Source organism: Arctopsyche grandis, chromosome 4 (genome assembly GCF_051622035.1).
Source record: "Arctopsyche grandis isolate Sample6627 chromosome 4, ASM5162203v2, whole genome shotgun sequence".
In the NCBI taxonomy this organism is placed as follows: Eukaryota; Metazoa; Arthropoda; class Insecta; order Trichoptera; family Hydropsychidae; genus Arctopsyche; species Arctopsyche grandis.
In genome coordinates, this window is record NC_135358.1 from 14,774,750 (window position 1) to 14,801,959 (window position 27,210).

Genomic DNA, 27,210 nt, shown 5'->3' on the forward strand with positions numbered 1-27,210 from the left:
TAAATAAAAGATATTAAGTTACATAAAAAAATCTGTACAAGTTATAAATGTTTTGAAAACAATGTTAAATTGTAAACGTTAAACGATTTCAAATATTTACATAGCAAAAACAAGTACATTATCAAATTACACAAATGCGATCGAAATTAGGATTTGAAAAGGACTGGTCAGTATTATGTTTATGCGAGAATACAATATTAAAGTGTGGAAGAAAAAACAAAAGAAAGTATATATCATCAAACATGGTGAAGCCGACATGGTGGAGCACAAAATAGACAAGACAAAAATGAATGTTCCAACATTTGCGCAAGTGCTTACATACAATATATATATATATATATATATAAAAATAATCAGAATTATATAAAAACAGAATATTAAATGAATACATTTCAACATTATAGAAGTATGTAATTTATCATCCAATTATATATTTATAACTTCGATAGTAAATTGAAAATATGCACGAAAAATTTCAACTCAAGGAATAATGGATTCAAAAATGCATTTAGAATCTAAATAAATAATTTAAAATAACCCAATACAAATTTTAATATTTGTAAATTGTGCATTAGATCCTGATTAAATACATACATACATGCAAAAGATAACATTTTAAGGCAGTTTTATTAAAAAATGAATTAAGTTCCTTCTTGAGCAAGTGATAAACATAGTCAATAGTTTATAATAAAATATTCATATAAAATTTTCCAGAAGATTTCATTTTATTTTTACAATTAGAAATCATAGACTCATAGATTCAAGAATAGTAATTTGTCTATAAGGAATACATAATAAAATTGAATATTATTAAAATTGTAAAAAAAAAAGGATTCTATGATACAAAAAAGCTTACTAGAAGATTGCAATTATTGTTCTTTGATTCATTTATCAATCAGAATAATTCATAATCATAATTCCACAAATAAAATTTATTTTAATTATTTTCAGTGGTAAGATAATTATATCAGATCATTTTGTAATACATACACAAATAATTTAAAATACAAAATAGACCATCAGATGTATATCAACTAATTGAATTTAATTAGATATTAGTTTATTAAAACGAAAAGTACAAATGCAATTTAAGAGAACACCTATTTATACATCCATACAAATGTACCGGCCATGCACGTATATAATTGTGAACTCTTCAATGAAATTGTACATATGTAAGTAAGAACACGGGGATAGAACAAAATAAATGCAAATTGAGAAACATAATTTCAAAAACTATATTGAAAAATATTTTATTACTTTTATTCTTTCCTTACAACAAAAACGAATAATCATGTGCGTATAGAATCTTATTTCAAATTTGCATTTAACTAAAATGGAAACAATTATTTACTTATTATATAAAAAAATCTCACGAAAAATCGATAGAATAAAATTATAGATATCGTATGTGAATAGACAGGTAGGAAGACTAAGCAAAGCATGAATTGCCAATGTACATTTTGAAAATTTAGAATATATTCCATGTATTTTTATAGATTCAAACAAATCAAGATTGGGCAATATAAACGTCACCGTCAAGTAATTTTTTTTATGAATTCGATCGAATGTGCACAGATGACAACATTAGAAATGTGCGTGATTTCAATACCAAACTTAATTAATGAACAAATCATACATATGTATATGCATCAGTTTATTTAAGATTCCATTCATATCATATTTTCCAAAACTCGTCATGTATTTACGAATACACTTTGAAAAACTAAGATTTTTATAATTATTATAAAAGGGGCAAGATGCGAAAACTAAATTATTTACGTAACTGACAGCATCCTTTTCAAGCATAGGTTATTTATTTACTGTATATATATATATAACCAGCATGTACTTGCATATTAAATAAATATGCAGAGAAGTTTCAATGCATTATTTTTAAAATATACCTAGATGACAATCGGAGGAATGGTGCTTATAGAATTTTGTTAAAACAATCTTAATCGAATAAATTAAGTTATAATTCATTAAAATGAAATTTGAGCAGGAAGTAGTCAAATAAATAAAATCTTAAGACTTAATACTTTCCTAAAAAATGCCAATAAACTCACTTTATGCTTCAACTTACAAACATATGTATGTATATGCATTCCGTAAACAATAAATTAAACTGCTAAATTAACAAAAAAAAAAACCTATTTTTTTTTTCAAAATTGAAATCAAGAGCCATATTTCACGTATATATGTATGTATGTATGTATGTATGTAAAGCCACATTTTATGTATACATCACAAGGCCACAAAAATTAAGTCAAGCAACTTGTTCAAATATCACGATTCAGAGCATTAACTTACGAATAAATGATATAAACAAGATTCAGATTTCAAAGTCATAACTTTTCTAATTCATCATTTGAACAGCTGTTTTTACACACACATAGAAATCAAAATATATTGTATTCGACAGAGACAAATACAAAATATAGCAATCATAAAGGTATTGAAGTTAAGCTGTCGGAATTTTTCCTTAACACAACATACACATACATATACATGCTTTATTTCAGAAATGCGTCTATTGCATAATACAATAGTATGATGCAGATATTTTCATTGTAAGCACTTGATAGATCGACCCAACTGAGAATAATGAAACGATTGACTTTTATAATTATAATAATACTAATAAAACAACAAAAATAATTAATGAAAATTATTTTTTTATTCCGAATGAAGTGTTTTGCTATTTGTAAACATATTCTTAAATACTATATTATGTTTCATTATTTCAGATGTGTATGTAATATGAAAATGAGCAAAGCCAGAGTAAAAAAAAGAAGTAAATATTTTCATTGACAATTAATATTCGAATTGAGATCCATGTACAAAAGTATTTTTCATTAAGCATATATTATATTTATGTAATAAATAAATAAATAATTTAATTTTTATAACTATGTATCTGTAATAAATTATAAACACCAAAATTCTTGACTTTGCCCAGTCATATACACATTTTCAAATTATATGAATGCTACGTTTTTATTTCATCTACTTACTCACGCAAAAATATGTAAAAAAAAAATAAAGGGCTACCCTAACTATTTCATGAGTATTTTACCAAATTTTGATTTTTCACATATAGACGTTAAAAACTTTTTTTTAATATTAATAAAATCATAAAACTAAGTACTGACAATACAGAATAAAGCGTAAACGTTATTTTAATTAATGATTATTTACAATTTACAGGCCGAAGAATTCTTTAAAAATAATTTGTTAATATTATATTATCCTAATGTTTTCTTGCAGTATTTGTGCAATAATCGCCATTTGCACCAACATTTCACTTATATGCATATGACTGCCGTGTATGGAAATTATAGATGCAATCAGTCCCCTTTTTCCGACTAATTTTTTTTCAAAATTACTATAACATATTGACGACACTCCAGCTTACAGATTTGTATAATTTTGCATTTTATAGATAAAACGTCAAAAAAATAACATAGTATGTATGTATATTAAGGAACTGACAAAAGTAAGTAAGTGTAGCAAAATTATTCAATTCCAGAACACATGAGCCACTATCACATTTTAAAGAGACTTGTTGAAATACAACATCCACGCACAGCACACCACTGATGTGTATATAATATATACATATTTGAGTGTACATACATATCTATACATATACATGAGTGAGCAGATAGAATCATTTTCATCAGAGTATTTTGAATAATTGTATTATATGGTTTATCAACTTCGATCAAAAGTTTCAAAATAATGCATAGTCAAATTATAATATAACTTGTACATAGTAATAAAACTGTCCATCATGTATATGTACAAATACGAGCTGTATTTTTTATACTGAAAAATCAATAGCTACAATCTGTAGACAAGATAACTTAAATAGGCTACCATAATCAATGAAACGTTTCAGTTTTCTATTGAAATCGTGTAATTTGTCGAATTTATGGAAATTTAATGTCATATATAAACATACATATTACAGAGAAATGAAAAACGATGACTGGAAAGAAATAAAGCATCATATATTGATAGAATTGCAAATGGCAAATTCTTATATCAGAAACTGTACATTCTTTCTATTGATATAAAAAATAATTTAAAACGGAAGATGGATAATAAATTTAACAAATAAAAAAATGACATAATTGGCAAGGATGAGAATTATTTTCCAAATATTGAAAAAGCAATAATAATCCGTCAAAATAAATCTGCCGATACACACATACATACATCCTAGCAAGCACACAATGATGTATGGGAACATAATTTATGACACAGTTTAGCTATTCTTCACCTTAGCATAAATTAAAAAAAAAAAAAAAATACTGACGGCAATCAATGTCCGTGAGTGAATATAGCATACTCGAAATGCACTACAAGATTTATGATTTTTAACGATCATTTGAGTCTTCAACTTAAGCACTAACTCTGTGGCACGAAGCCGCTTAATGTACATTATGGCTTGAACTTTACAAGAGGTATGTTTTTGGAAGATAAGCACTTGTCACACACCCATTCAGCATACACTTCAGCAGTCAATAGCTGAAACGCAGGTTCCGTGAGACCAGTACATCCCCTGAAATTAAAGTAAAGAAAATATTAGTTACATTCAAATGCAATATTAACATGAAGCATTTTAACAAAATATATTTATGTCCAATATAATACCTGTGGAACCAAAAGTTACATCCAGATTCACAGAGTATCGCCTGATCGTTATCATGCACCTCCTTGTGACAAACCCCACAAGGGTATATAGGCGGGGCGTTTGGATTTTGCGGATTAAACACCATTGGTTGATCTGGAGGATACACTTTACCCGCACTTACTGGCATCGGTTTGGGCCCGAACATACTCATAGGTCCTATTTGACCCATTTGATGATTCATTCCCATTCCCATCCCTTGCATATTAGGGCCGCCCATTGCCGCCATATTACTCATATTCGCTAAGGGACCACAACCTCCCATATTGTTTCCTCCATTTCCACCATTAGGACCATTGGGGCCCATATTCATTGGACCGTTTGGCCCCATACTCATAGGGCCGTTGGGGCCCATCGGACCGTTAGGTCCCATCGGTCCATTAGGACCCATAGGACCATTCGGCCCCATTGGCCCATTTGGACCCATGGGTCCATTGGGGCCTATCGAACCATTAGGTCCCATTGGGCCATTGGGACCCATCGGACCAGATGGTCCCATTGAGCAATTGGGTCCCATTGATCCTGAAACGCCCATCTGATTATTAGGACCCATATGACCCATGTGTCCACCCGGACCTAAATGACCCATTGGACCCATTGAATTTCCTCCGTAAGGTGGGCCAGGGCCCATTGATCCCATTGGACCAGAATTTGGGCCTAGATTCGATGACATTGGGCCATTTGGTCCCATATTTGATGACATAGGACCGTTGGGTCCCATAGGACTGTTATGCCTCATAGGACCACAATGTCCAGGTCCTAAGGCGCCAGTAGCCATCGGACTCGAAACCATGGGACTATTTGATACAATTGAGCCATTGGAACAATTTGGACCCATTGGTCCGTTTAATCGGGGTCCACTCATACTTGTAGGAACTGAGCCCATAGGACCATTGAGAGGGCCATTCATTGATGCACCCCCTAAAGGGCTATGCAAAGGTGGTCCCATCGGACTACTACTCATGTGTCCTCCAGGTAATGATGTCATACTGTTCATTGGACTACCCATTGGACCACCGCCCATGGGAGAACCCATCGGCATTGAATTCATTGGGCTTCCTAATGGACCACTACTCATCGGACTACCCATCGACCTCGAAGACGGTCCCATTGAAGGGCCCATGTTGTGATTATTCATACTCATATTGGGACCTCCCATCGGAGACATTCCACCCATATGTCCCATCGGGCTCATGTTTCCCATTGGACTGATACCTCCTCTCTGCGGCATCTGTTGACCCATAGGGCTCATGTGAGGTATTGGACTCATGTGCCTCATTGGCGATCCCGCCATCGGATGCATAGGTCCCATCATTCCCATCATCGGTCCGTTTTGACTCATCATCGGACCGTTGTGATTCATAATCGGCGAATCGTCAAAAGGGTTTGATGCTACAATCGTATCGCCATATCCAGTCAGCGGAGGCGGTAAGAGATCTTGGACAGACGGTGGTGGTTGAGGAGTTATTTGATTATTTGCAGCGTTTGAAGTTTTCCGCCTCTTTTTAGGGTTGCTCGGAGCGGGCGTCGGAGGATTGGGCGTATCCATCGGAGGCTTGAAATCTGGCGGTCCCAGACCCGAACCCGGTAGCCTATACGGCGGCATACCTGCCAAATTGTGACTCATAGTGTAACCCAACTGCTATACGATATTGAGATCTGTCATTTCACCATAACTTCACTAGTCTGTTTTTTATGCACTTGATTTTTCTTTTAACACTTTTCAGCACATTCCCGTAAGCTGAAAAAAAAAAAAAGATAAAATTAATAAAATGCTACATCTTGTATATGTTACAGTGAAAGCATATTTTCACTGGTGAGAATATATTTTCACCAATTCAAGCAGTGAAAATGTATCCAACAATGAATTTAAAACGTTTAACTCTATAAATTTAACCCTAACAACCCAATCTTAAATTAATAGGGCCAACCCTTACTTAACCTAACCTATCCTAACCCTTAAATAATACCAACCCTAACAAATTAATCTTAAATGAATAAAACCAACCCTGAAAATGTAACGAAACGTCAGTTAAAATATATTTTCATTAGAAATATAATTCCACTGTGACATATACACATTATTATTAAATTAGTAACTAGATCAGAAATATAAAATTTAATTCTACTGGGGAGTGAATGTATCAAGGAATCACTGTTTAACAAAAAAAGTTATTGTAAGCAGTATTTTTTATTTTTAAGATAAAATTTATTAACATCTTGATTCCAATCAAATTTTGTATACAATTAAGAGCAGGACCGACGAGAGGGGGGGGAGGGGAAGCCAGGGTAAAGTTTCAGGGTCCGGACTACTCGAGGGGCCCCATGTCAGAAAGCATGCCTGTTATATCATACTTTTTCATTCAATTACTTAAAAAAAACAACCAACATATAAGTATTTCTCTAATAGTTCTGATACATTTTTTGCATATTAAAAGAATATACATCTATAAGATTTTTTTAGTTTGTCTAGAGCTTGGTATAATTTTTACCAGGGCCCGAGATTCCTCCCGGGGGCTGCGATTAAGAGATAATAAATTAAAATAAAAATCGAATTTTAAAAATAGCATCAAATAAAATAAGTTTTATGACCAATTTTGAGGTAAAATGTCAATCCATGATATTGTCACGATTTAACAAGCAGTCTGTATATTTTTCGACACATTTCTGTCTATGTATTTTAATTTATATTCTGAACACATTCTGTGTTATATGATGATGATCGTTATGTAGTAGTAGTTCATGAGAAGACCACAAAAATTATTTAATACGATACTGCAAAGAAATAATACCGAAGTTGTATTATATTCGAACGAATCGGGAACTACAGAAATTCTTTAACATTAGTAGTAGCAACACCAAACGAATAGTCTCCAAATGACACGGTGTTATTTATTTTCTAAAAGGTTATCGTCTTTAATCTAAAATATCATCGGGGAAGGTTGATACATTTCAAAGATTTAAATCGTCAACGGAAAATTCACCTGAATCCTCTCCTTCACATATTTACACGGCATATATAAACAAAAATATATTTAGAAGTTTCATGCCTTATGATCAAATCTATCAATAATTAAACGAAGTTTTACCACAGGTATGTAATAAAAAAACTCAATATCTAATACAAAAAAAAATCAATTGATCGTATATGAAAGAATTACAACTAGGCGAAAGATTATTAAATCGGGCCGGGAAGTTGGCTAACCTGCGCGTGTTTAAAATGCTTTCAAGCAGTGAGCCGAAAATGTCGAAGAATTGTGCAATTGTGCAATGGGGCGAGAGATGTGTAAACATTGTGGGGGTGGCGGGTGGGGGCGCGGGGGGGGAGCACACGGGAGCAGGAGGCGGTGAGTGCGGCGCTACGCCACCTGTCACCGTATTTATAGCGGGCGACGGGCGGGGCGGGGAGGGGGCGGGGGCGAGGGGCTGCGGCGAGGCGGGCGGGCGGGTGCGCGAGAGGTGCGGGGGGCGGGAGGGGCTCGTCGCGCGGCGAGCGGGGGGCGAGGGGCGCGGGGCGGCGCGGCGCGTGGCTGCACGACTCACCCGAGGCGGGGTCCGGGGGCGCGAGGGGCGGCGTGGGGCTGGTCGCGCTGCTGGGGCGGGTGCGGGGGCGGGGGCGGGGGCGGGGGCGAGGCGAACGCGACTGATGACGGGAACGCGAGCCGCGGCGCCGCCAGGGGCGCTACCGGCGCGCAACATGGCGCTCCTCACAACACAACACGCCGCACGCACACACGCACCCATACATGCGCGAACGCGCGCACACACACGCGCGCCTACCGCACATGCACGCCGTTCGCCGTTCGCCGAGCGCCGCACGCACGCACGCCGAACGACTAAACGCCTCCTACGACTATAAAATTTCCCCCTCGACACTCGAACCTCGCAATCGATAAATCGAGATATTGCGATTTTTTAAATCAATTTCGAGCCTATGCGACTTCGTCCCTCTGTAGAATTTACATATTTTCGTCGATCGAAGGCGTTTCTTTGCTTCAGTCGACGATCAGTTCAGCCTTGAACCCGCGGGCACTGCTATCGTCCCGTGGGTTTCTGAAGATTTCTCGAAATATTTTCTACAAAAATTAAATTACCCAAAAACCTACCGTTGAATATAGAACCGCGCCTGGGAATTCAGCCGCCTCTGTGCAAATTTAAATCGGCCGCTCTTTAATTTTATCAGCATTTGTATAAATCATATTGTGGCGGCTCGCTTATACGACATGGTCGAGTTTGGTTGCCTTCCTGCGAGTGGGAACCAACTCGGCTGGGTTCGGAGAGCTACTACTCACTCTGTCTTCAGCTGTCATATAATAAACACGTGCATTAACATGCCAGTCGTCTCATTCGTTCATCCTCCATACTGGTGACCCCCGACATCGAGCCACGCAGCCTCGATCAATTTCAACATGCCGCTCATCCCTGCCTCGCCGAGTCAGGCGGGAGAAGCTACCCGCCGCGCCCCCATCGCCATCAACACGCGTCGCAGCCCGCGGGTGACAATAAACGAGCAGACACGGCTACCTACCTACCTACCTACCTACCGACGTCCAGCCACAACGTCGACGACAGGTGCTTTTAAAAAATGGGGGAGCGAATGAGACGACGATCTTGACAGCTGGATGTGGAGTCATGCGCGATCCACTACACATAGAACGGTCATCCAGCACCACAAGACATACACCACCTCAGCACCATCATCATCATCATCATCAAGGCCCCGTCCGTCCCCACGAGCGTCGTCACGCCGAGACGGGCGGTAGCGCTACAACACCTCCACGAGCCACAACGACTCACAGTCCAGCTCGGAGTATCATCAACCACATCGATGCCCCTGCCGCCCCCGCCGCCCCACCAACCGACATCAGCCTCGGAAGAGCGGCGCCGCCGCAGCATCGCATCGCATCGGCGCGACCATCGGACCACCCACCGTCCTGCTCGCGACGTCACCGCCCTCGAATCTACCGACCATTCAGGGCGGTACACCTATGTACACAGCGGATGACCCACGTCAACAATTTTTTTTCTCCCCACGTAATAATTTTTTCTCTTTGTGTAACAATAATTTTTTTCTTTTGTAAAATTTGTTTCTTTGTAATTTTGGTATCGCTGATGCTGGGGGGGGAGTGATGTGGCGGCTCGCTTATACGACATGGTCGAGTTTGGTTGCCTTCCTGCGAGTGGGAACCAACTCGGCTGGGTTCGGAGAGCTACTACTCACTCTGTCTTCAGCTGTCATATAATAAACACGTGCATTAACATGCCAGTCGTCTCATTCGTTCATCCTCCATAATATTAATATTTAAAAAAAAAATGAAGTGCGTGCGAGCAGCGCAAAAACCTTGTGAAAAATGGTAAACGGACTACTAGTTGTGGCGGCTCGCTTATACGACATGGTCGAGTTTGGTTGCCTTCCTGCGAGTGGGGACCAACCCGGCTGGGTTCGGAGAGCCGCTACTCACTCTGTCTTCAGCTGTCATATAATAAACACGTGCATCAACATGCCAGTCGTCTCATTCGTTCATCCCCCATATAGTCATATGTGAACCAGTCACAGGACAACTGGGCGCTCTAGATCGGTCACACGTGATCACCCGTCACACTAAAACCGTAAAATCGGTCACGAGAAAACTGGTTGACCGATTTTAGTCTGACGGGTGATCACATGTGACCGATCTAGAGCGACCGGTTTTCCTGTGACCGGTTCACATTTGACTAGTTATCACCGAACCGTGAAAAATATAGTGTTGAAAATTTTAATCATTATAAAAATTAACTAGAAAACCAAAACGTTTAGTTTTTAACAGGATCAGACGAAAAGAGAAACTGGACGATTCATGAAAATATTCCCAATATAATACCCCAATTCCAAATCTAGGTCACCGTACTTTCGATGACCAACCAGTACTAAGCATCTTAGAAAAAATACTATATAATAATTGTCTAATTCGTGCGTGCATGCGTTCGTGTGTACGAAGTACTCGCTGTTAACACCATGCTCCGTCTCTCTTTCTCCCCTTGGAATCGTATATCTTGGAAAGAGATGCAGCATATCACTGCGTTCACATGAGTGATCGACAAAGAGAAAAAAAAAATTCCAAAAAATGAATGAATTTTTAAATTATTAATTACGTTGATCCGAATTGCGATATTGTACCGAGTGCACACGGTGCATGCGGACCGAAGCTATACCTGCTATCCCGTTATTTCCCAATTATAGTTCGGGTGTGTTACAAGTTGCACTTGCAACAACAATCCACAAGTATACAACAAGACAACCTAAATGCATTTTAAAAAGCACTGTGTTTTATTTTTTAAGGAATATAATTTTTTCGACTCTCATTTCTTTCGGCCGCCTGTGTGCACTATGTACACATATTTGTACATATGGTAGGCGCAGCCCTGGTTGAATGAATCGTTAGTCAACTTTTGCTCGCTTGCAATGTGTTTTTGAAATATAATGTAATAGATACATAAATAGCAGCGTGATTTTGAATCTGAATTCGTACTGATTTTACCAATGAAATACTGGTTTTTTGCGTATTTCTCCTGATAAATCATGAAAAAAAATAGACATTTTCATCAACTAGCATCCAATAGATGAATTGAATGAAATCCATAAAAAATATTCGAAAATTAAAATAATATTGTCTGTATAAAAGGAATAAATGCACCTGCCAAACGACCTTTTCTTTTATGAAGAATATGCAATGCAGTGTTAAAACGGAATAGAACGTTGAAACATTAAAATGTTTGCTAATCATCAAATATAATTTATTTTAACCGGTCTTCTGTAGAATTTTATAAGAGCGTTCTGTTAAAAATTCATATTTTCTCCGAAATAAAAATTTGACAGATTCACACTCGAACGGCCGACGACCTCCTTAGGACGGATTTGTATGTAAATGTTAAAATTGATTTTCTATCCATAATTTTCTAATGTTTGTTATATTTTGGATAAATATCCTGGTTTTGAATCCAAAAAAAATGGTGGCCTGTCTTAAGGATTATGTGGAGCTTGAATTTTTACTTATTTGTTTTCTATCCCCGAAACCGTAGATGAGTTTGTGATAAATATACTCGATGAGAAACTTATCGAGCATCATCTATAAAAAATTACATTTATGAAGATATTTAAATATCACAATAAAATTTGGTTGATAAAATGGTTTTAAAAATTCGAAAGTCGAGGCTAACGATATTGGTGAGGCGTAATTAAAAATAAAAACTTAATTGAAAATATAAAATATTGAATGCCCACTTAGTGGTATATGAATTAATTGAATTATTATTTTTTAAATGAGCTTTTAACACTTAATCAATACTTAATCTAATATATAATTTTGTGGCGGATCGCTATATGACATGGTCGAGTTCGGTCACCTTCCTGCGAGTTGGGACCAACTCGGCCGTGTTCAGAGTTGCTACCTCACTCCGTCTTCGGCTGAAATAATAAAAGCACGTGCATCAACATGCCAGTCGTCGCATTCGTTTCATCCCCTATAATTTCAAAAGAAACTTTGTATTTGAGGTTTAGTTAGGAGCATCGAAAACAAATCAAAGTTTATATGACGACGATATCGATATCGTGGAATATTATTTTTTTCGATTCAAATAAATTTAATAAAAAAACAAATTAATTACTTATTAGATTAGCCATGTTTAAGCTGTTTATATTACAAATACCGAGCGAAGCCGGATAAAACCACTAGTTAATTTATAATTCAAGAACACCTAAATTTACAAGCTATTTATTTGGTAATTAATCGTTCTCGGACTATGGTGGATCGTATTTTTTTTTAATTTTTAAAAAATACTAAATGATTTCGAAACTGTAATATACATACACTGCCTACGAATTATGCTTTTTCGATTTCTACTGTGTATATTTATTATATTTTATATTTGTTCTTAGTTTCCCACGTTCATTTTGAAAGGTATATTACAATGAAAATATAATACAATATTAAAATAAAAAGATTTATGTATTAAATATGAATCGGTGATATTCTATATTCGCGATTTTCGTGACAATGATTGTTGTGTGTGCGATCACAATGTATGAAATAATCCGTTTACCATTGTAGGCGGGGTACATGTGTGTTGACCGTATCCCGGCCTAACGAAACACTGTTGTGCTAGTTTTATAAAGTTTTATTGTTTGCCTATGGTTGTACAAAGGTATGGTATTTGTGGGCAAAAGTATGTCGTTCAGCGGTCTCTGGATATGGTAGAGTGTCGCTGGCTCGGCATTCAGCTATGTTCAGAAGGTCTCTGGATGCGGCAGTGTGTTGCTGGCTCGTTGTTCGGCTATGTTCGGAAGGTCTCTGGATACGGCAGTGTGTTGCTGGCTCGTCCGGCTGGTTGATCTTCCAAGTCCGCGTAGTGTAGTGGTGGCTGGTCAGGAGCTGTATGTTGACTGGTCTGCTGCTGTGTGTCGACGCTTGCTGCTGTGGGTCGACTGGCGTTGTTTGGGTTGTACCTCCTTTTATAGTGTTTCTGGAATCACCTGATCGATGGTGGTGGTTTGTTGATGCGTAAGCGAGGAATGCACTTTTGTCGAGGCGTAGAATTTTCTGGAATGATTGATGGAAGTGGTTGTTGATGCGTAAGCGCATGTGGTTGTTGATGCGTAAGAGAGGAATTTGCTTTTGTCGAGGCGTAGAATTTTCTGGAATGCTTGGCGCCGTTCCGCTCGATGTAGTTTAATGGTGGCGGCGTGTTTCGACCGTTTTGGTTCCACTCAACTGGTAGGGGCGTTCCGCTTGAGTTTAATATAATGGTTGCAGGTGTGCGACGTCTGGTTTTCGGGAATGTAGTTTGTTGTTGCGGAATATTCTCGAATGTTTCGATGACGATGACGATGACGAGATTCCTACACCATTATATACATATGTACTTGATTCATATTTTATGGTTTGTATTTTATTGGTAAATATTTTAGTCCATTTTAGTCAATATTTAAAAATGAAGGGTCAGTATTTATATTACGTGACCAGTACTTAAAATAAACGGCCAGTATCCATCGTTCAGTATACAAGTGGCCAGTATAAATAATAAAAGGTCAGCATTTAAATATAAATGGTCAATATTAATGTTAAAAATTAAGCTTTTAAGTTGGTATCAACACAAGGTTAGTAAGATCTTGATTGACAATATTCCATCCAGCAGGCATTGCTATTTGTTCTAGCGAATGTATGTAGGTACGTCAGATTTTTATACTGTTCATTTGTTATTTTTACTGATATTTGATGACATAAAAATGAGCACTTTGTTACTAAAATACTGGCCGAAAACTGATTTATATAATTGATTTATTTAATTAAAATACTGGCCATTTAATTTGTTGCCATATTTTATTTTAATATTGAGATGTCTGGAAAGTGGTCGAGATTACGTAAATCCACAAATGGCAAAGTTGGCAGTCTTGATTGAAAACGTAACCTAGTTTGCCGCTGTCAAAATGTTGATACGTCTAACCTCTAATTTGACGTGTGCCTTAAGTCATAATTAAAATATTTAACATGTGGACTGCTGTCGGTGTTATGATTTTCAACATTGTACATACGAAATAGTTGCTTTATCATTTATTGTTTGTGAAAACTATTAAAAATGTCGCTGAGGTTCATGTCAATGTTTTTGCGACCCAGTCATTTAACTTCACTCACTGCTCGATATGCGTCTGAACAGAAAAAAGTCGTCGTATATGACATATTTGCTAATGTCGCCAAAAAAGACAGAAACACATATTTGGAAATGATTAAAATATTTGAAGGAAAGGATATCCGCCGAAGAGGTCACGTTGAATTTATCTATGCTGCTCTTCGCAACATGGAAGAATTTGGTGTTAATAAAGACTTGGAAGTGTATAAAAGTTTATTAGAAGTTTTACCGAAAGGACGTTTTATTCCTACCAATATATTTCAAGCTGATTTCTTTCACTATCCAAAACAACAACAGTGTGCTACGGATCTTCTCGAACAAATGGAAGATAACGGTTATTACTTCAGTATTTTAGCAATAATTTATCAAAAATTTTATAATAAAAGTTATTTAATAATATCATTTATACTTACAGGAGTTATGCCTGATTTTGAAATGGAAGATATATTATTGAATATATTTGGACGTAGGGGTATACCATTGCGGAAATATTGGCGGATGATGTATTGGATGCCAAAATTTCGCAATCTTAGTCCTTGGCGACTACCTCATAAATTACCAAAAGATAGTCTAGAACTTGCCAAACTAGCAATTGAGAGAATTTCCAGTATTGACAACAATATGAAAACAACTATATTTCAAGTAATTTCATCGAGTTTTATTTATTTATAATGATGACTCTTTCATAACTGAACTTTTTTGTTACAGACAAAAGAAATAGAGGCATCTTTGGACAAAACTTGGATAGTTTCAGCTCAATGTCCTACCCAAATGTCACTAATAGAGACTGAATTAAAACTCAGAACAAATAAAAATAACAACTGTGAACCTTTAGTAGTAAAAGGAGCTTACTCTGTGTATTTACGCAATCAGTGTATTTCATATTTCACTTTAATGGGTCCCGTAAGACCAAAAGATGTTCCTTATGTTGACCCAGATGGTAATTATATGAATTTTTCATAATAATACTAGATTTAACAATTTAAGATATGTAGTTTTCTCCCATTGTACTCACTAGTTACGGTAAATGTTCTTTCAAAAGTGAACGTTATCTGTAGTATTTTTGACGATGAATACCTTTTTTGAGGGATGAATATGCTCTTTTTACTAGCAAGCACACATCATGAGATAAAATCGCCATCTTGCGATAATACAAGCTATATATATTTTTTTTTTAGATATCACCAAAATTAATGCCCCTGGTTTATTTGGAAATTCAACACTTCCCGCAGTAAAAAAGTCTGTACACGAACAAGATGATGGGACAGTACTAGCGATTTGTGCGACAGGTCTGAAAATTAACAATTTCAAAGATTATGCTAAAATTTAATATTTTGTAATTTATATGTATTTATATTTTTTTTTCAAAAATAGGTACATCCTCGCGTGATTCGCTACTTTCATGGATTCGACTTTTGGAAAAGAATGGTAATCCTGCATTGGGACAACTTCCAGTCATATTTACTCTGATTGCACCAAGTTCTGAATTAGTGAATATAGAAACACAGCCAGCTACTAAGTGAAATACTTTTAACTATGTTTGAATTAAAATGTAGTATGAGCAATGTATTGTAGATTACATATATATATTGTAAAAATCAGTCGTGTAAATATTTTTCCCAATACTTAAAAATATAAAGTAATTTAAGTGATATACATATTCTTAGTACATATTGATTTTATTTTTTTTCAGTATTGTGAAAATGTTCAAACATTAAAAATGACATAAGTGGCTTTATTTTTTAAAATAATATATTGATACCAACACAATAGGCATGCAGAATTTATTCATTAAAAATTTGATAAAATATATTTCGAGTTCGATAAAATTCATAAGTGGTGTAAAAAGCCTTGTAAAAATAGTGCTAATAATAATTATACATGGTATTATGCAGTGTACCCTCGACTATCCAGGTGTGGATTATCCCTGTATAAATCCACTATTTTTTTAATAAAATAGAAGCATATTGTAAACAATTGATCGTCTTATGTTTGCAATTTTTTTATTATCTTTAATAACATTGGTTACTATACTTATATGTAGCAACTCAGCCATGGTCTTATGATAAGTAAGTATTTTATCGTGTAGGAAAATTTTTACAGATATAAAGAGGAATTATTGGATTCTGATAAATTTGAGTTCAGAAAGATATGTATAAATAAATCGGGTCTACCTCACGGGACCGAAAATGAAACGCCCAAAAACGCAAATATTGGAAGGCAAAGATCGAAAATCGAAAGATCTTAAGTCAAAAGATAAAAAAAAATGGTCTCTCCCCCCGTCGTACATACTCACTTAATTTGCACGAGCAGGATACAACAGGAACAAAAGGAACAGGCTTTTCCTCCCGTATTCTGCGCGCGCACATTAAACAAGGCTGTATGACAGAAAGAAAAATAATTTCACCGCATGCCTCTCATATATATGTATATATTATATATACATGGTACCGTTTACCATGCACCCTCTTTTTTGATCTTTCAACTTGAGATCTTTCGATTTTCGATCTTTGCCTTCCGATATTTGCGATTCACTTTCGGTCCCGTGAGGGAGACCGATATAAATCATTGGCAACATGGAAAAAACTTGCTTATTCAAAAAATATTATTTACTTTTTTGTACTTATTATTTTTGGTTTTGATTCTAATATAGAGATTTATTACAAGGCTTTTTTTAACGATTAAAACTCAGAAACAACAGGCTTGCTAGTAATATTGTCATTTTTGTAGTATTGGTATAAATAGCAACGGCTGCAGTTGGTAGTACTGAATATGGTGACAATTGATGCTTGACAGATAAACAAAAGTACATATACAGTTATATTATCAAAGATGAACGACGAAAATCAAACAATAACATTGTGTAGACTTTGCCTTTCAAAAAAGAAGGCTCTCGTTGATATTTTTGAGAGTTCTCAAATTATTTACAAAATCAGGGAATGCACAAATATTGAAGTAAATATTTTATTCATCTTTTTTGTTCATTGTCACTCAAATATTTGGGCTGATTTTGATTTGAACTACCCAAAAATGTTTAAGGGTGCATATAATAACAATTATGTATGATTGAATTATAGATTGTCAGGGGTGACGGCTATCCATCTGTCATATGTGTGGATTGTTCACGCCGACTAAACAATGCATTCAAATTTAAAAAGAAATGTGAGACATCTGCTGAGATTTTAAAGCAGAACACTATTTTTAATAAATATCATTCTACTGAAACAGGTATATTAAATAATGATACAATACTTTGTTAATGTAAAATATGGAATATTTTAATGTTACACATTTTTTAATAAATTTTGTTTAGTCATTTTGAAATCAAATAATGAGAGTCTATTCAATAGTGAAAATGCAACTAGTGAAATTGAAACTGTAAGTAGTTTCTCTCAAAATATTTGATGTTTATAAAGTAATGACAAATGACAATATGTACTATATTGGTATTTTAGCTCACAGCGAAATCGTGTAAACTAACGGATTATCAATCAAATATAAAAACTGAAGATTCAAATGAAATGGAAGACTATATTACTGATATGAGATCAAGTTTTGTTGACAAAAAAAGTGACGTATATGTAGGTAATGGAGAATCCAATTCCGAAGATGGAAATGCACATGGAACAGATAATTTATTCGTAATTAAAAACCAATCATCAAATGTATTTTATTATTTTATATAATATTTTTCTATTTTTTATACGGATGCTGAAATTTTGTTTTATTTTCACGTGTGATTTAAAATTTCTAGGATGCATATAATAAAAGAAAGGTGAAAAAAATTGAATCGTGTACTGAATGTGGAAAATTATATAAATCCCCTGGATTTTTAGCTCATCATATCAAAGTTCATCATAATGGTTGGATTTTCGGTTATTATCTTTTTTATTTATTAATCTTTCAAATTTCATTAATGTATTATATTTTTTAATGATTATGTAGGTAAATCTACGACTGCATCACGTGAAAATTTTTATAAAGCCTCACTCGATACATCAAATAAACTTAATAAGGCATTTGTGTGCACGTAATATATATATTTTTTAAATATGTATTTTAAAATTCCCAAAAGATGTTTTTCATATTTGATGAAAATTCACTAAGCAAAATTTATATTAACAGTGTCTGCGGCAAACGATTTACTCAAGCCAGTAATTTGGAAGTTCATCATCGAAGTCATACAGGAGAAAGACCATTTCAATGTGATATTTGTTTTAAATCATTTACACAGGTACCAATTACTGCATTATTATTTAATGTATTGAAAACATATAACAGATATGTACATAACACATTGATATTACAGGTCAACAATCTATATGTTCATAAACGAGTCCATACAAATTTTCGTGAATTTAAATGCCAAGTTTGTCCAATGGAATTCAAATTATTATCTCATTTAGGAGAACATATGAAAACTCATTCAAATGTTAAACAACATCAATGCACTTCATGCGGTAAAGGTACAGAAGATATGATAATTCTTATTCAAATAATAAATTTCTGCCCATTTTTTTATGTTAGTTCAGTTTGGGTATATATAGTATATTCAGTAGTTGATGTTTTAAACTTCAGTTCATTGATTTGTTTACTTTTATTATTTTAGGCTTCCATAAAAATAGCCATTTATTAACCCACATGCGTACACATACGGGAGAAAAACCATTCAATTGTGAGCACTGTGGTAAATTTTTTAAGTTAGTATGCAATTCAATTATGTATTTCTACATATCTATAATTATCATTTATTTTCAAAATTTCATTTCTTATTTATTATAAAACGCTTCCTTCTTTGCGATTTTCTTAGTGATTCTAGTAATTTAATGACCCACATACGAACTCACACTGGAAATAAACCTTTCGTGTGTAAAATTTGTAACAAAGCCTTTGTACAAAAGATATCGATGGTGAGTATTGTTGATATTGTAATATATTTAATATTTATGTTGATTAAAATTATTTAATTTTAGATAATTATTAATTTCAGATTAGACATCAAAAACAACATACTGATAAAAACACAGAATAATTTGTTTTTTAAAGAATACAAATTTGGAAAAAAAATAAGCCTTGCCTTATATATATTTAATTTTAATTCTTAAGAATTAAAAAAATAGAGCAAATCTCTTTCTTAGTTTTACATTTTATAATTACATACATACATATCATTTTAAGAATTTAATGAATATATAATTTTTGAAATACATAAAATCGTTTAATTAAAATATTTTTCAGAATATTTTCACTATCACTAAACTAAGATGGATGTGTGGGAGGGAGCAGTGCAGCTGTTTTGTTATTTAAGTTGTGATGGATTCGAACCCCCAGACCGGAATTTTTGTGGGGCTTTAATCTACCACTATTAAAAAAAAAAGGTGTATCAATTTAAAAAATTTTGCGTATAGGATATATCAGTAATTGTTGCCAGATTAAGTTAAAAATGCAGCCCCTTCTAAAACATTAAATCAGTTAAGGATTGTGGGGAGAAGAGGGGGGGGGGGTCAGTTTTTAAATGTCATTATTTATAGTAAAATATAAATAGAATATAATATTTACAACCACAATTATTTTTGATATATTTTCCTTCTTCGGTTATGTCATACTTTAAACCGGTCTCCGTAACGGGCCCGAATGTGAAACGCCCGAAAACGCAAATATCTAAAATCGAAAGATCTTAAGTCGAAAGATCAAAAAAAAGGGTGCATGGTAAACGGTACATACTCACTTCATTTGCGCGAGCAGGATACAACAGGAACAAGAGGAACAGGCTTTTCCTCCCGTATTAATGTGCGCGCGCAGAAATAATTCGCAGATATAGTACCTGCAAATAGCCACAACCTTGTAATATACTCAAGAGGTAGTGTCAAGGGTTGACACCAAACACAAACATAAAATAATCGAATCGGTGTCTAAAAACGCGTGGTGATTAAGTAGTTAAATCAAGTCTCAAACAAATTAGGCCAAATATTTGAGTGGGTGAGTTTATTCTGTTTTTTATATTCTGTGTTACGTTTTACATACTTTTGCATTTCCAAAAATATTATTAAAAACACGAGAAGCTCGATAGAATCAAACCAATCGAGAAATACTCGGGCGCTATGATTCCAGTTGATATCAATGATCGTTAAAAATTTGCATTTTATTTCGTTATATTAATGGCGTTCGCCTTAAAATGGGGTAATTTTTTTTTTCATTTTCAATATGGTATTTCATTTTTCATCCGTATGGTAAGACGGTAAACGGATTATTCACCAAAAAGCGATCTCGCGCAAGTGATTAAAATCTCGATCGCGGAACATCTTTTTGCCTAATAATCACCGAACTTATAAAATAAATTGAATTTGTCTTTACTGATCTTATGGGATTCGTGAATATTTCGATTCACATTCGTCTACTTGCATGTTCCAAATTTTAAAAATATATGTTTAGGATTTCCAATTTTGTCAACAATATTCTTTTTATCGCAGACGAAAGTTTTTATTTTGAAAATCCTTAAACACATACAAATATATGTGTCCCAAGCCCCCAGACCCCGGTCTAGAGTCGTTGTTAAACCCCCTTATGGGAACCATGTCTGAATGTGACAAATACAAAAGTGAAATAAAGTAAAACAAGAAGTAGTACAACAAGCTCAAGCGCCACAGGCCACAGGTAGGGATCCCAATCGAATATTCGAACATTCGACTATTCGAATATTATTCGTGTATATATTTTTTTATAAACTAAATACACAAAATCAACATGAAAAGAGTGATGACGAAGAAGCCGACGATTATGAAGAAAATGAAATATATATTGGGGATAATTGTGATAAAAATGAAGATAATGAAGAAGATGAAATGTCTACATGTGAAGAAACAGATTTTTATTAATTAAATACGGAAATGTTTGAAGAAAATCACTTTTCGATCAATAATATTCTCTACGAAATTTTAGAAAACATCAGAAAAATAATACGAATATTTAAGAAGTCACCGGCGAAATATAAATTTTTACAAGAAATCATAATGAAAAAAGAAAATAAAAAAATTGAAATTATTATTGGCTGTAAAAACGAGGTGGAATTCAATGGAAACTATGATGAGACGATTCATTCAAATTTATGCTTGGTACATATGTAATAACCTTTTTTTAAATTTTCGTATATATTCGAATATTCGATATTCGAATAGTTGAAGTCGACGAATATTTTAGATCCCTAGCCCGTTCGGTGATTACTAGTCAAATGTGAACCAGTCACAGGACAACCGGTCGCTCTAGATCGGTCACACGTGATCACCCATCACACTAAAACTGGTCACACCCTAAAATCGGTCACGAGAAAACCGATTGACCGATTTTAGGGTGTGACCAGTTTACTCGTGACCAGTTCCAGTGTGACGGGTGATCACGTGTGACCGATCTAGAACGACCGGTTGTCCTGTGACTGGTTCACATATGACTAGTAGTCCGTTTACCCCCTAGCCACAGGCCACAGCCCACATCATAACAATGAGTTAAGTTGGCCAAAGTGCTGGGCGGGGCGAAGTGGGGCGCTCGAGTCGGCGAACGAAAAGTCGGCGACCGGCAGTTGACGGCGCGGTGCGGCGTTGGGAGCGTCGTTGCTCGTTGCTCGTTGCTCGTCGCTCGTCGCTCGTCGCTCGTCGCTCGGCGCTCATCGCTCGTCTCCGACTCCTCGCCTCGCTGACGTCATCGGCCCTGCTAGCCAGCGTACGTACTCCACTCTCACTCACTCACTCTCGCCTGATGTTGACGTTAATGTTGACTTGACGTCTACCACTCTTCGCTTACGCATCGTCCGCGATCACTATCACTATCACATCACATCACATCGCCAATTGTGGCCGGCTGTTGCAATTGTCTCGACTCGTCAACTTTGACCCGCCCCCATCCCCATCGTCATCTTCGTCGAGACGAGAGTGACGTATCTGTGAGTGACCCCCGCCGATTCCTCGTCGGCGTCACTTTTCCGTCTCGAATACGCAAGTAAACAATGCGACTCCCACTACTGTCATATTCTCAGTTCCTTACAGTAATTGCAACCACTTTTTGACTCTATCGTCGGTTGGGTCAGGTTCACTTTCAGCGTACTGTATTATTTTTACTAGTGTTTTTACCCGGCTTCTCTCGGTGTTCGTAATATAAACCGCTTAAACATGGCCAATCTAATAGTAAACATTTTATTAAATTTATTTGAATAGTTTTATTTTATTTTATTATGAAAATTGTGACTCTACGAACCTAACATATGAAGTCTCTTTCGAAATTATATATTAGATATATTATTAAATTTGACTTTAAATTATCATTTCTATTGTAAAACCTGTTTGAAATGGTCACCTTTCTGTTTCTAATTGTTGTTTTTGAGTACATACAATTTTGAGTACGTACAATCTTTATCATACAATTACCATAAGAATATGCTTATGACAAATACTATTTATATACTGTGTATTTAGTTCTATTGTGTTCAGCGCATTAATTGTGGATTGCTTTTTTAACAGAACGTCTTAAAAGTAGATTTTTATTGCATCAATATTTCCTCCTTTTGTTTGCAAATGTATTTTTATAACTTCGAAAACTTTTTGTAAATATAAAACTTTCCTCATTATATCTTTTTAACAATCCTTGAACTGTAACAACTCAGAAATGGTCTTATTATTTATCTTAACATCTTATTTATTTGATTGAAATATGTACTATATAGACAAAGATCAAGTTCGGTGATCCAATATGTTAACGAGCAATTATATATATTATACATTATTTCACTTCGTACAGTTTTAAAATGTGTATTCAGTTTGGTGTATGTATATTTAAACTAATAGGAATTAATTTTTGAATTTTGATTGTATAATATTTTGCATTCAACGCTATAAGTTGTACCCAAATTTTATGGTTATTGTTTATATTAGATTAAATTAAATTTTTTAATGTTTTTTCTTATTTATTTTACAGATTGAATCAAGATGTTGAAATTTATACGAGGAAAGGGTTCGCAGCCCTCACTGGAGAGGCAAAAACTCCAAAGGGAACTATTTGCATTCCGAAAGGTAAGATTATTGCAACGAATAATATTGCATACACGTATCATTTTATACAAATGGTAATGTCTAATCAGAGTTTGTTAGCGTACATACAAATTCTATCTATTGGTATCAGTTTGTTATCTTATTCTGTTAACTTTAGTAATGAATTCATATTTTCAGTGCACATATGTATATAATACATTGCTAAATATTTTACTTTTATATGAAGTTATCAATCATTTAATTGTTTATCATTTTGTTAACGTTTTTAAATAGATTAGATTAAGGAATTAAAAGCATTTAAGATACATGTATACTTTTAACCAACTGATACAACTCATATGTGACTAAGCATAATCAAATTCACCTTTTTATTACTTCATAAAAATTATTCTATTTTAGATTAATTTCCTTTTTTATGTTGTATTATAATATATTTAATTAAATTTCACAATACATACAAATCAATAAAAGGGAACCAGCTGATATCGTTTTGATAACAAAAAAAAAAAGTTTTGTATACACATTAGAGGATTTCAAAACCCAGCAAACATTTTTTTTTTTTAAATAAACTATGCAGATAAATTTTCATAATTTTCTTTTGCATAATTTAAATTCTATAATTCATCTTATTCATACCTATGAGTGTTCTGCCTCAGCAACTACCAGTTCTCGTGTTTATGAATCATTCTTGCATGTTACGCTTGTTTATATGTAAGTAATCAACACTTTCTCGTGTGATGTAAATACACAATGATTCAAGGTTGGATGCCACGACGAAATCATTTCAATTTCATGATCGAATTCTTGAAATCACCAAAGTCGTACGCCACTAATCCGTTCACATACTAATTGAGTCCGTTGAATGTTCAAACCGTAACTTAACACTTTGTGATCGGGTCACGAGAATTCTCGTGTTTGAGTACCCAACGCTTGATGGCGGGTCGCGAGAATTCTCGTGTTCACGTAGTCTGCTCTTGGACTGCGGATTACGAGAAAACTCGTGTTCTTAAAATATTTTTAATCAACGACATCTCTATAACTGGATACATACTTCATATACAAATGATAAAATCGGAACCTGTGTTATATATTTTGTCTCGTGGAACCATTTAAACTCGTAACATGTGTTTGAAATTTGTCACACCCATTTTTTTCAATCTTTCGCTTGTTTCTTCCTATTTCACCCTAGATGTAGGTTTCCGTAAGACGCTGACCTTTTCGGTTCTTTTGGTCGCTTTCGTGAATTTGAATTTGAATTAATCCGTAAAAATGGCTTCTCAAAAATGGCTTCTCGTGCTGATGATCAGGATCAAATATTTGCCGATAATAATGCACCAACACCAGCACCAACGAAGCGTGCAACGACAAAGGACCATCCCCTAGGATTATCTATGGATTTACGAAGTCATAAATTACGACCCATAATGACAAGCGGCACAAAAAAATTTCCATGTGTACTGCACAAAAGAACAGCAGTGAAACCCGATACTTTTGCGAGTTCTGTAACGTTCCACTTCATAAAGGTACCTGCTTTGATAGATGTCATACACGCGTAAACTATTAATTACCATTTGTAAATATTGTATAAAACTATTATTTATGTTATAAGCCATTTTTTAATTAAAACTTTAAAACTATAAAACAATATGTATTTATAAGTGAAAGTAAAACTTTTTTGTGTTGTGGTGTTCATAAATAGAATCTGCAGATACTGGCGAGTACAAATCAAAAATTTTATTGAAATACAATGAGAACTTCGAGAGTTATACGAATTTTAGCGAGTATTGAGAGTAAACCGCAATATCGCGAAAACACGCCCGCTTTCGCCTTTCAGGCGGCCGCGCGACCTACCCGCTTACAAAGTGTTAATTGACGTCTCCGCAGGTCAGCATCGCAAGTTCAAGTTCAAAGCCCCGCGAAACGACCGGCGTTTATTTTACATTATATTATCATTATGACATATCCATAACGAAGTATGGAATTCATCGTGGCAATTTGTCAACAATTTTTATCGAATTGATTTAAATTTTCCATTACAAATGTACGTAGATTGCCTTGTAGGTGTGTTTGGCGATTTTTCCATCAACTTGTTGCATTCAAACGGCTACGCTCACCTCAAATTATAATGTCAAATTGTGTTTAGTCTGAAGAAGGCTCATCTTCGAAATGTGGAATGTGACCGACTCCACTTGACATTCGTTGACCCTTTGGTGCTGACCAACCGCACCGACCACTGTCAATTTTTTTTTTTTTTACCAAAGCTATTCGAATGCAAAGCGAAACACTTACTGTAGATTTCACGATGGACTTGCATTTTTTTATTTCTTCTGCTGTGTATGTATATACTTACATATTCTCATGTGTTTGTTGAGAAAATTGGCTATTGTTATAACGAAACTTCTTTTAAGCGTCGACCTTATGACGATGACACTCTTTGGCGTGTAAACAGAGACTCACGTGCAAACCACGTTTCGGTCACAGCTTGCGTATTCTTATGACGTTGATTCTCCATTGTGCCGTAATAATTAACCGGTTCTTCTAGGCATTCACCGCTCCAGTTTCAATCATTGGCGATTTGTCGTCGAAGCCCCACAAAAGAACTTCAGTCCGTGTATAAGTACTCTTTAACTATTGTAAATCGTATGCATGGAAACGTTATTTTATTTTCATTTTTTGTAAAGCGGCACAAAAAACACCATTCTTGACGAATTTAGAACCAACCACAAACCAGCTATTGATGAGATTTCTGCTTTTTTCGTCGAATGGGAATTCAACTTGAAGCGTTTGCTGTAAATCAAGTTTCGTCGAATTGAACGATGATTACTATCTATGGAGATGGATTTTTTTTCGGTAATCCACTGATAAGATACGTATGACTGGTTGTAATAATTTCTATTGCAAATTTTGAGCGAATTTTTTAATTGTTATAAAGTAGTTCAATCGTTATTGTTAACCCTTTGAATGCTGACCAACGCCGATCGGCGTTTTGCCAACAAGTCCATGGGCCTGAAAACGCTGATTGGCGTTATATTTTGAGCATGTACAAAGTTAACATGAATACTACCCGCTAAGCCTTTCCATTGAAAAAAAAAATGCATTGAACATGGGTCGTGTAATCTGTGTCATTAATTTGTCAACGTTTGTAAAGACTGATTTACACCGAATTTTCTGAATTTATAACCTTTCTAACTGTTTATTTTAGATTGTGGCTTGGCATTTAGATTGTGAGCATTACATTTTAACAACAATGAAGAAGATGGAACTAGTTCTGGAAAAATACATTCATTAATAGACTTGTTTTGTTTATTTTATATTGTTGCAAGATATATTAGAGTTAACTAAACACACAAAACTCGAAATCCTCGGCGATAGTTATCTAGGGTAGTGATCTAGGGTTTGTTTGGATTAGCTACAATTTTTTTACTATTACTAAACTCTTAGTTCACAATCGATTTTGTCGTGTGACGAAGTTTAGGTTCTTATCCGATCGTTTTCAAACTTTGCCATTTTGCTCGGTTTGGTCATCAATATATGTGGAAATGACGTCCGCCATTACGATGGTGAAAAATAATCGTAATAGACACGTTTGAATTGATCTTTCAGATTGTTCGTTTTAGCCTCTTCTTACTTTTTATATATATATGTATATCCCTTTTCGCCGCCATCTCGCTATATAGATTTTAATTGTTTAAACGCATATAACTCTTTCTTTTTTCACTCTATATTTAAATCTGCTATCTATTGGATTTCTATATAACTCTAGTTGGAAATGTTGGCGAAATTTTCAGCGTGGCGGGTTTTCAACAGAAAAGA

General features: G+C 34.9%; 4 protein-coding genes across 6 annotated transcripts in view; 3 read left to right on the plus strand and 1 right to left on the minus strand.

Annotated features, from left to right (window-relative positions):
- Positions 1 to 2,907: 2,907 nt before the first annotated feature.
- pygo (pygopus family PHD finger) lies at positions 2,908 to 8,447 on the minus strand. Its single transcript, XM_077429049.1, has 3 exons — positions 8,243 to 8,447; positions 4,663 to 6,440; positions 2,908 to 4,570 (listed from the first exon to the last, which is right to left on the minus strand). Exons 2-3 carry the CDS (start codon positions 6,324 to 6,326, stop codon positions 4,450 to 4,452), a joined length of 1,785 nt encoding a protein of 594 aa, XP_077285175.1. The 5' UTR covers positions 6,327 to 6,440; positions 8,243 to 8,447; the 3' UTR covers positions 2,908 to 4,449.
- Positions 8,448 to 13,868: 5,421 nt separating this feature from the next.
- On the plus strand, positions 13,869 to 16,350 carry ECSIT (evolutionarily conserved signaling intermediate in Toll pathway, mitochondrial). Its single transcript, XM_077429021.1, has 5 exons — positions 13,869 to 14,696; positions 14,778 to 15,004; positions 15,071 to 15,302; positions 15,541 to 15,651; positions 15,737 to 16,350. Exons 1-5 carry the CDS (start codon positions 14,312 to 14,314, stop codon positions 15,883 to 15,885), a joined length of 1,104 nt encoding a protein of 367 aa, XP_077285147.1. The 5' UTR covers positions 13,869 to 14,311; the 3' UTR covers positions 15,886 to 16,350.
- A 774-nt stretch (positions 16,351 to 17,124) lies between these two features.
- LOC143910368 (uncharacterized) lies at positions 17,125 to 19,570 on the plus strand. Of its 2 annotated transcripts, XM_077428800.1 has the most exons (11): positions 17,125 to 17,317; positions 17,440 to 17,590; positions 17,676 to 17,740; positions 17,818 to 18,027; positions 18,117 to 18,225; positions 18,308 to 18,392; positions 18,488 to 18,596; positions 18,672 to 18,828; positions 18,972 to 19,062; positions 19,173 to 19,272; positions 19,353 to 19,570. In XM_077428800.1, the coding sequence occupies exons 1-11, from the start codon at positions 17,195 to 17,197 to the stop codon at positions 19,392 to 19,394; spliced, it is 1,242 nt and encodes a 413-aa protein (XP_077284926.1). In that variant the 5' UTR covers positions 17,125 to 17,194; the 3' UTR covers positions 19,395 to 19,570. The 2 variants fall into 2 exon arrangements, with proteins under 2 accessions (XP_077284926.1, XP_077284927.1); XM_077428801.1 differs by lacking the exon at positions 19,353 to 19,570 and having other exon boundaries at positions 18,972 to 19,049; positions 19,173 to 19,277.
- Positions 19,571 to 21,889: 2,319 nt separating this feature from the next.
- The window catches only part of l(2)gl (LLGL domain-containing protein l(2)gl), a 31,993-nt gene continuing 26,672 nt past the window's right edge, over positions 21,890 to 27,210 (plus strand). For both annotated transcript variants that reach the window (XM_077429622.1, XM_077429623.1), the window contains exons 1-2: positions 21,890 to 22,075; positions 23,324 to 23,418. In XM_077429622.1, coding sequence (XP_077285748.1) covers positions 23,335 to 23,418 — 84 coding nt within the window. In that variant the 5' untranslated portion in view covers positions 21,890 to 22,075; positions 23,324 to 23,334. The remainder of the gene's footprint in view (positions 22,076 to 23,323; positions 23,419 to 27,210) is intronic.

Coding starts and splice junctions, on each gene's coding strand:
- pygo (XM_077429049.1), bottom strand. CDS start 6,326: ATGAGTCACAATTTGGCAGGTATGCCGCCGTATAGGCTACCGGGTTCG. Junction 4,571..4,662: donor TGTAACTTTTGGTTCCACAG/GTATTATATTGG, acceptor CTTTAATTTCAG/GGGATGTACTGGTCTCACGG.
- ECSIT (XM_077429021.1), top strand. CDS start 14,312: ATGTCGCTGAGGTTCATGTCAATGTTTTTGCGACCCAGTCATTTAACT. Junction 14,697..14,777: donor CGAACAAATGGAAGATAACG/GTTATTACTTCA, acceptor TTATACTTACAG/GAGTTATGCCTGATTTTGAA. Junction 15,652..15,736: donor ACTAGCGATTTGTGCGACAG/GTCTGAAAATTA, acceptor TTTCAAAAATAG/GTACATCCTCGCGTGATTCG.
- LOC143910368 (XM_077428800.1), top strand. CDS start 17,195: ATGAACGACGAAAATCAAACAATAACATTGTGTAGACTTTGCCTTTCA. Junction 18,226..18,307: donor TATCAAAGTTCATCATAATG/GTTGGATTTTCG, acceptor ATGATTATGTAG/GTAAATCTACGACTGCATCA. Junction 18,597..18,671: donor GTTTTAAATCATTTACACAG/GTACCAATTACT, acceptor TTGATATTACAG/GTCAACAATCTATATGTTCA.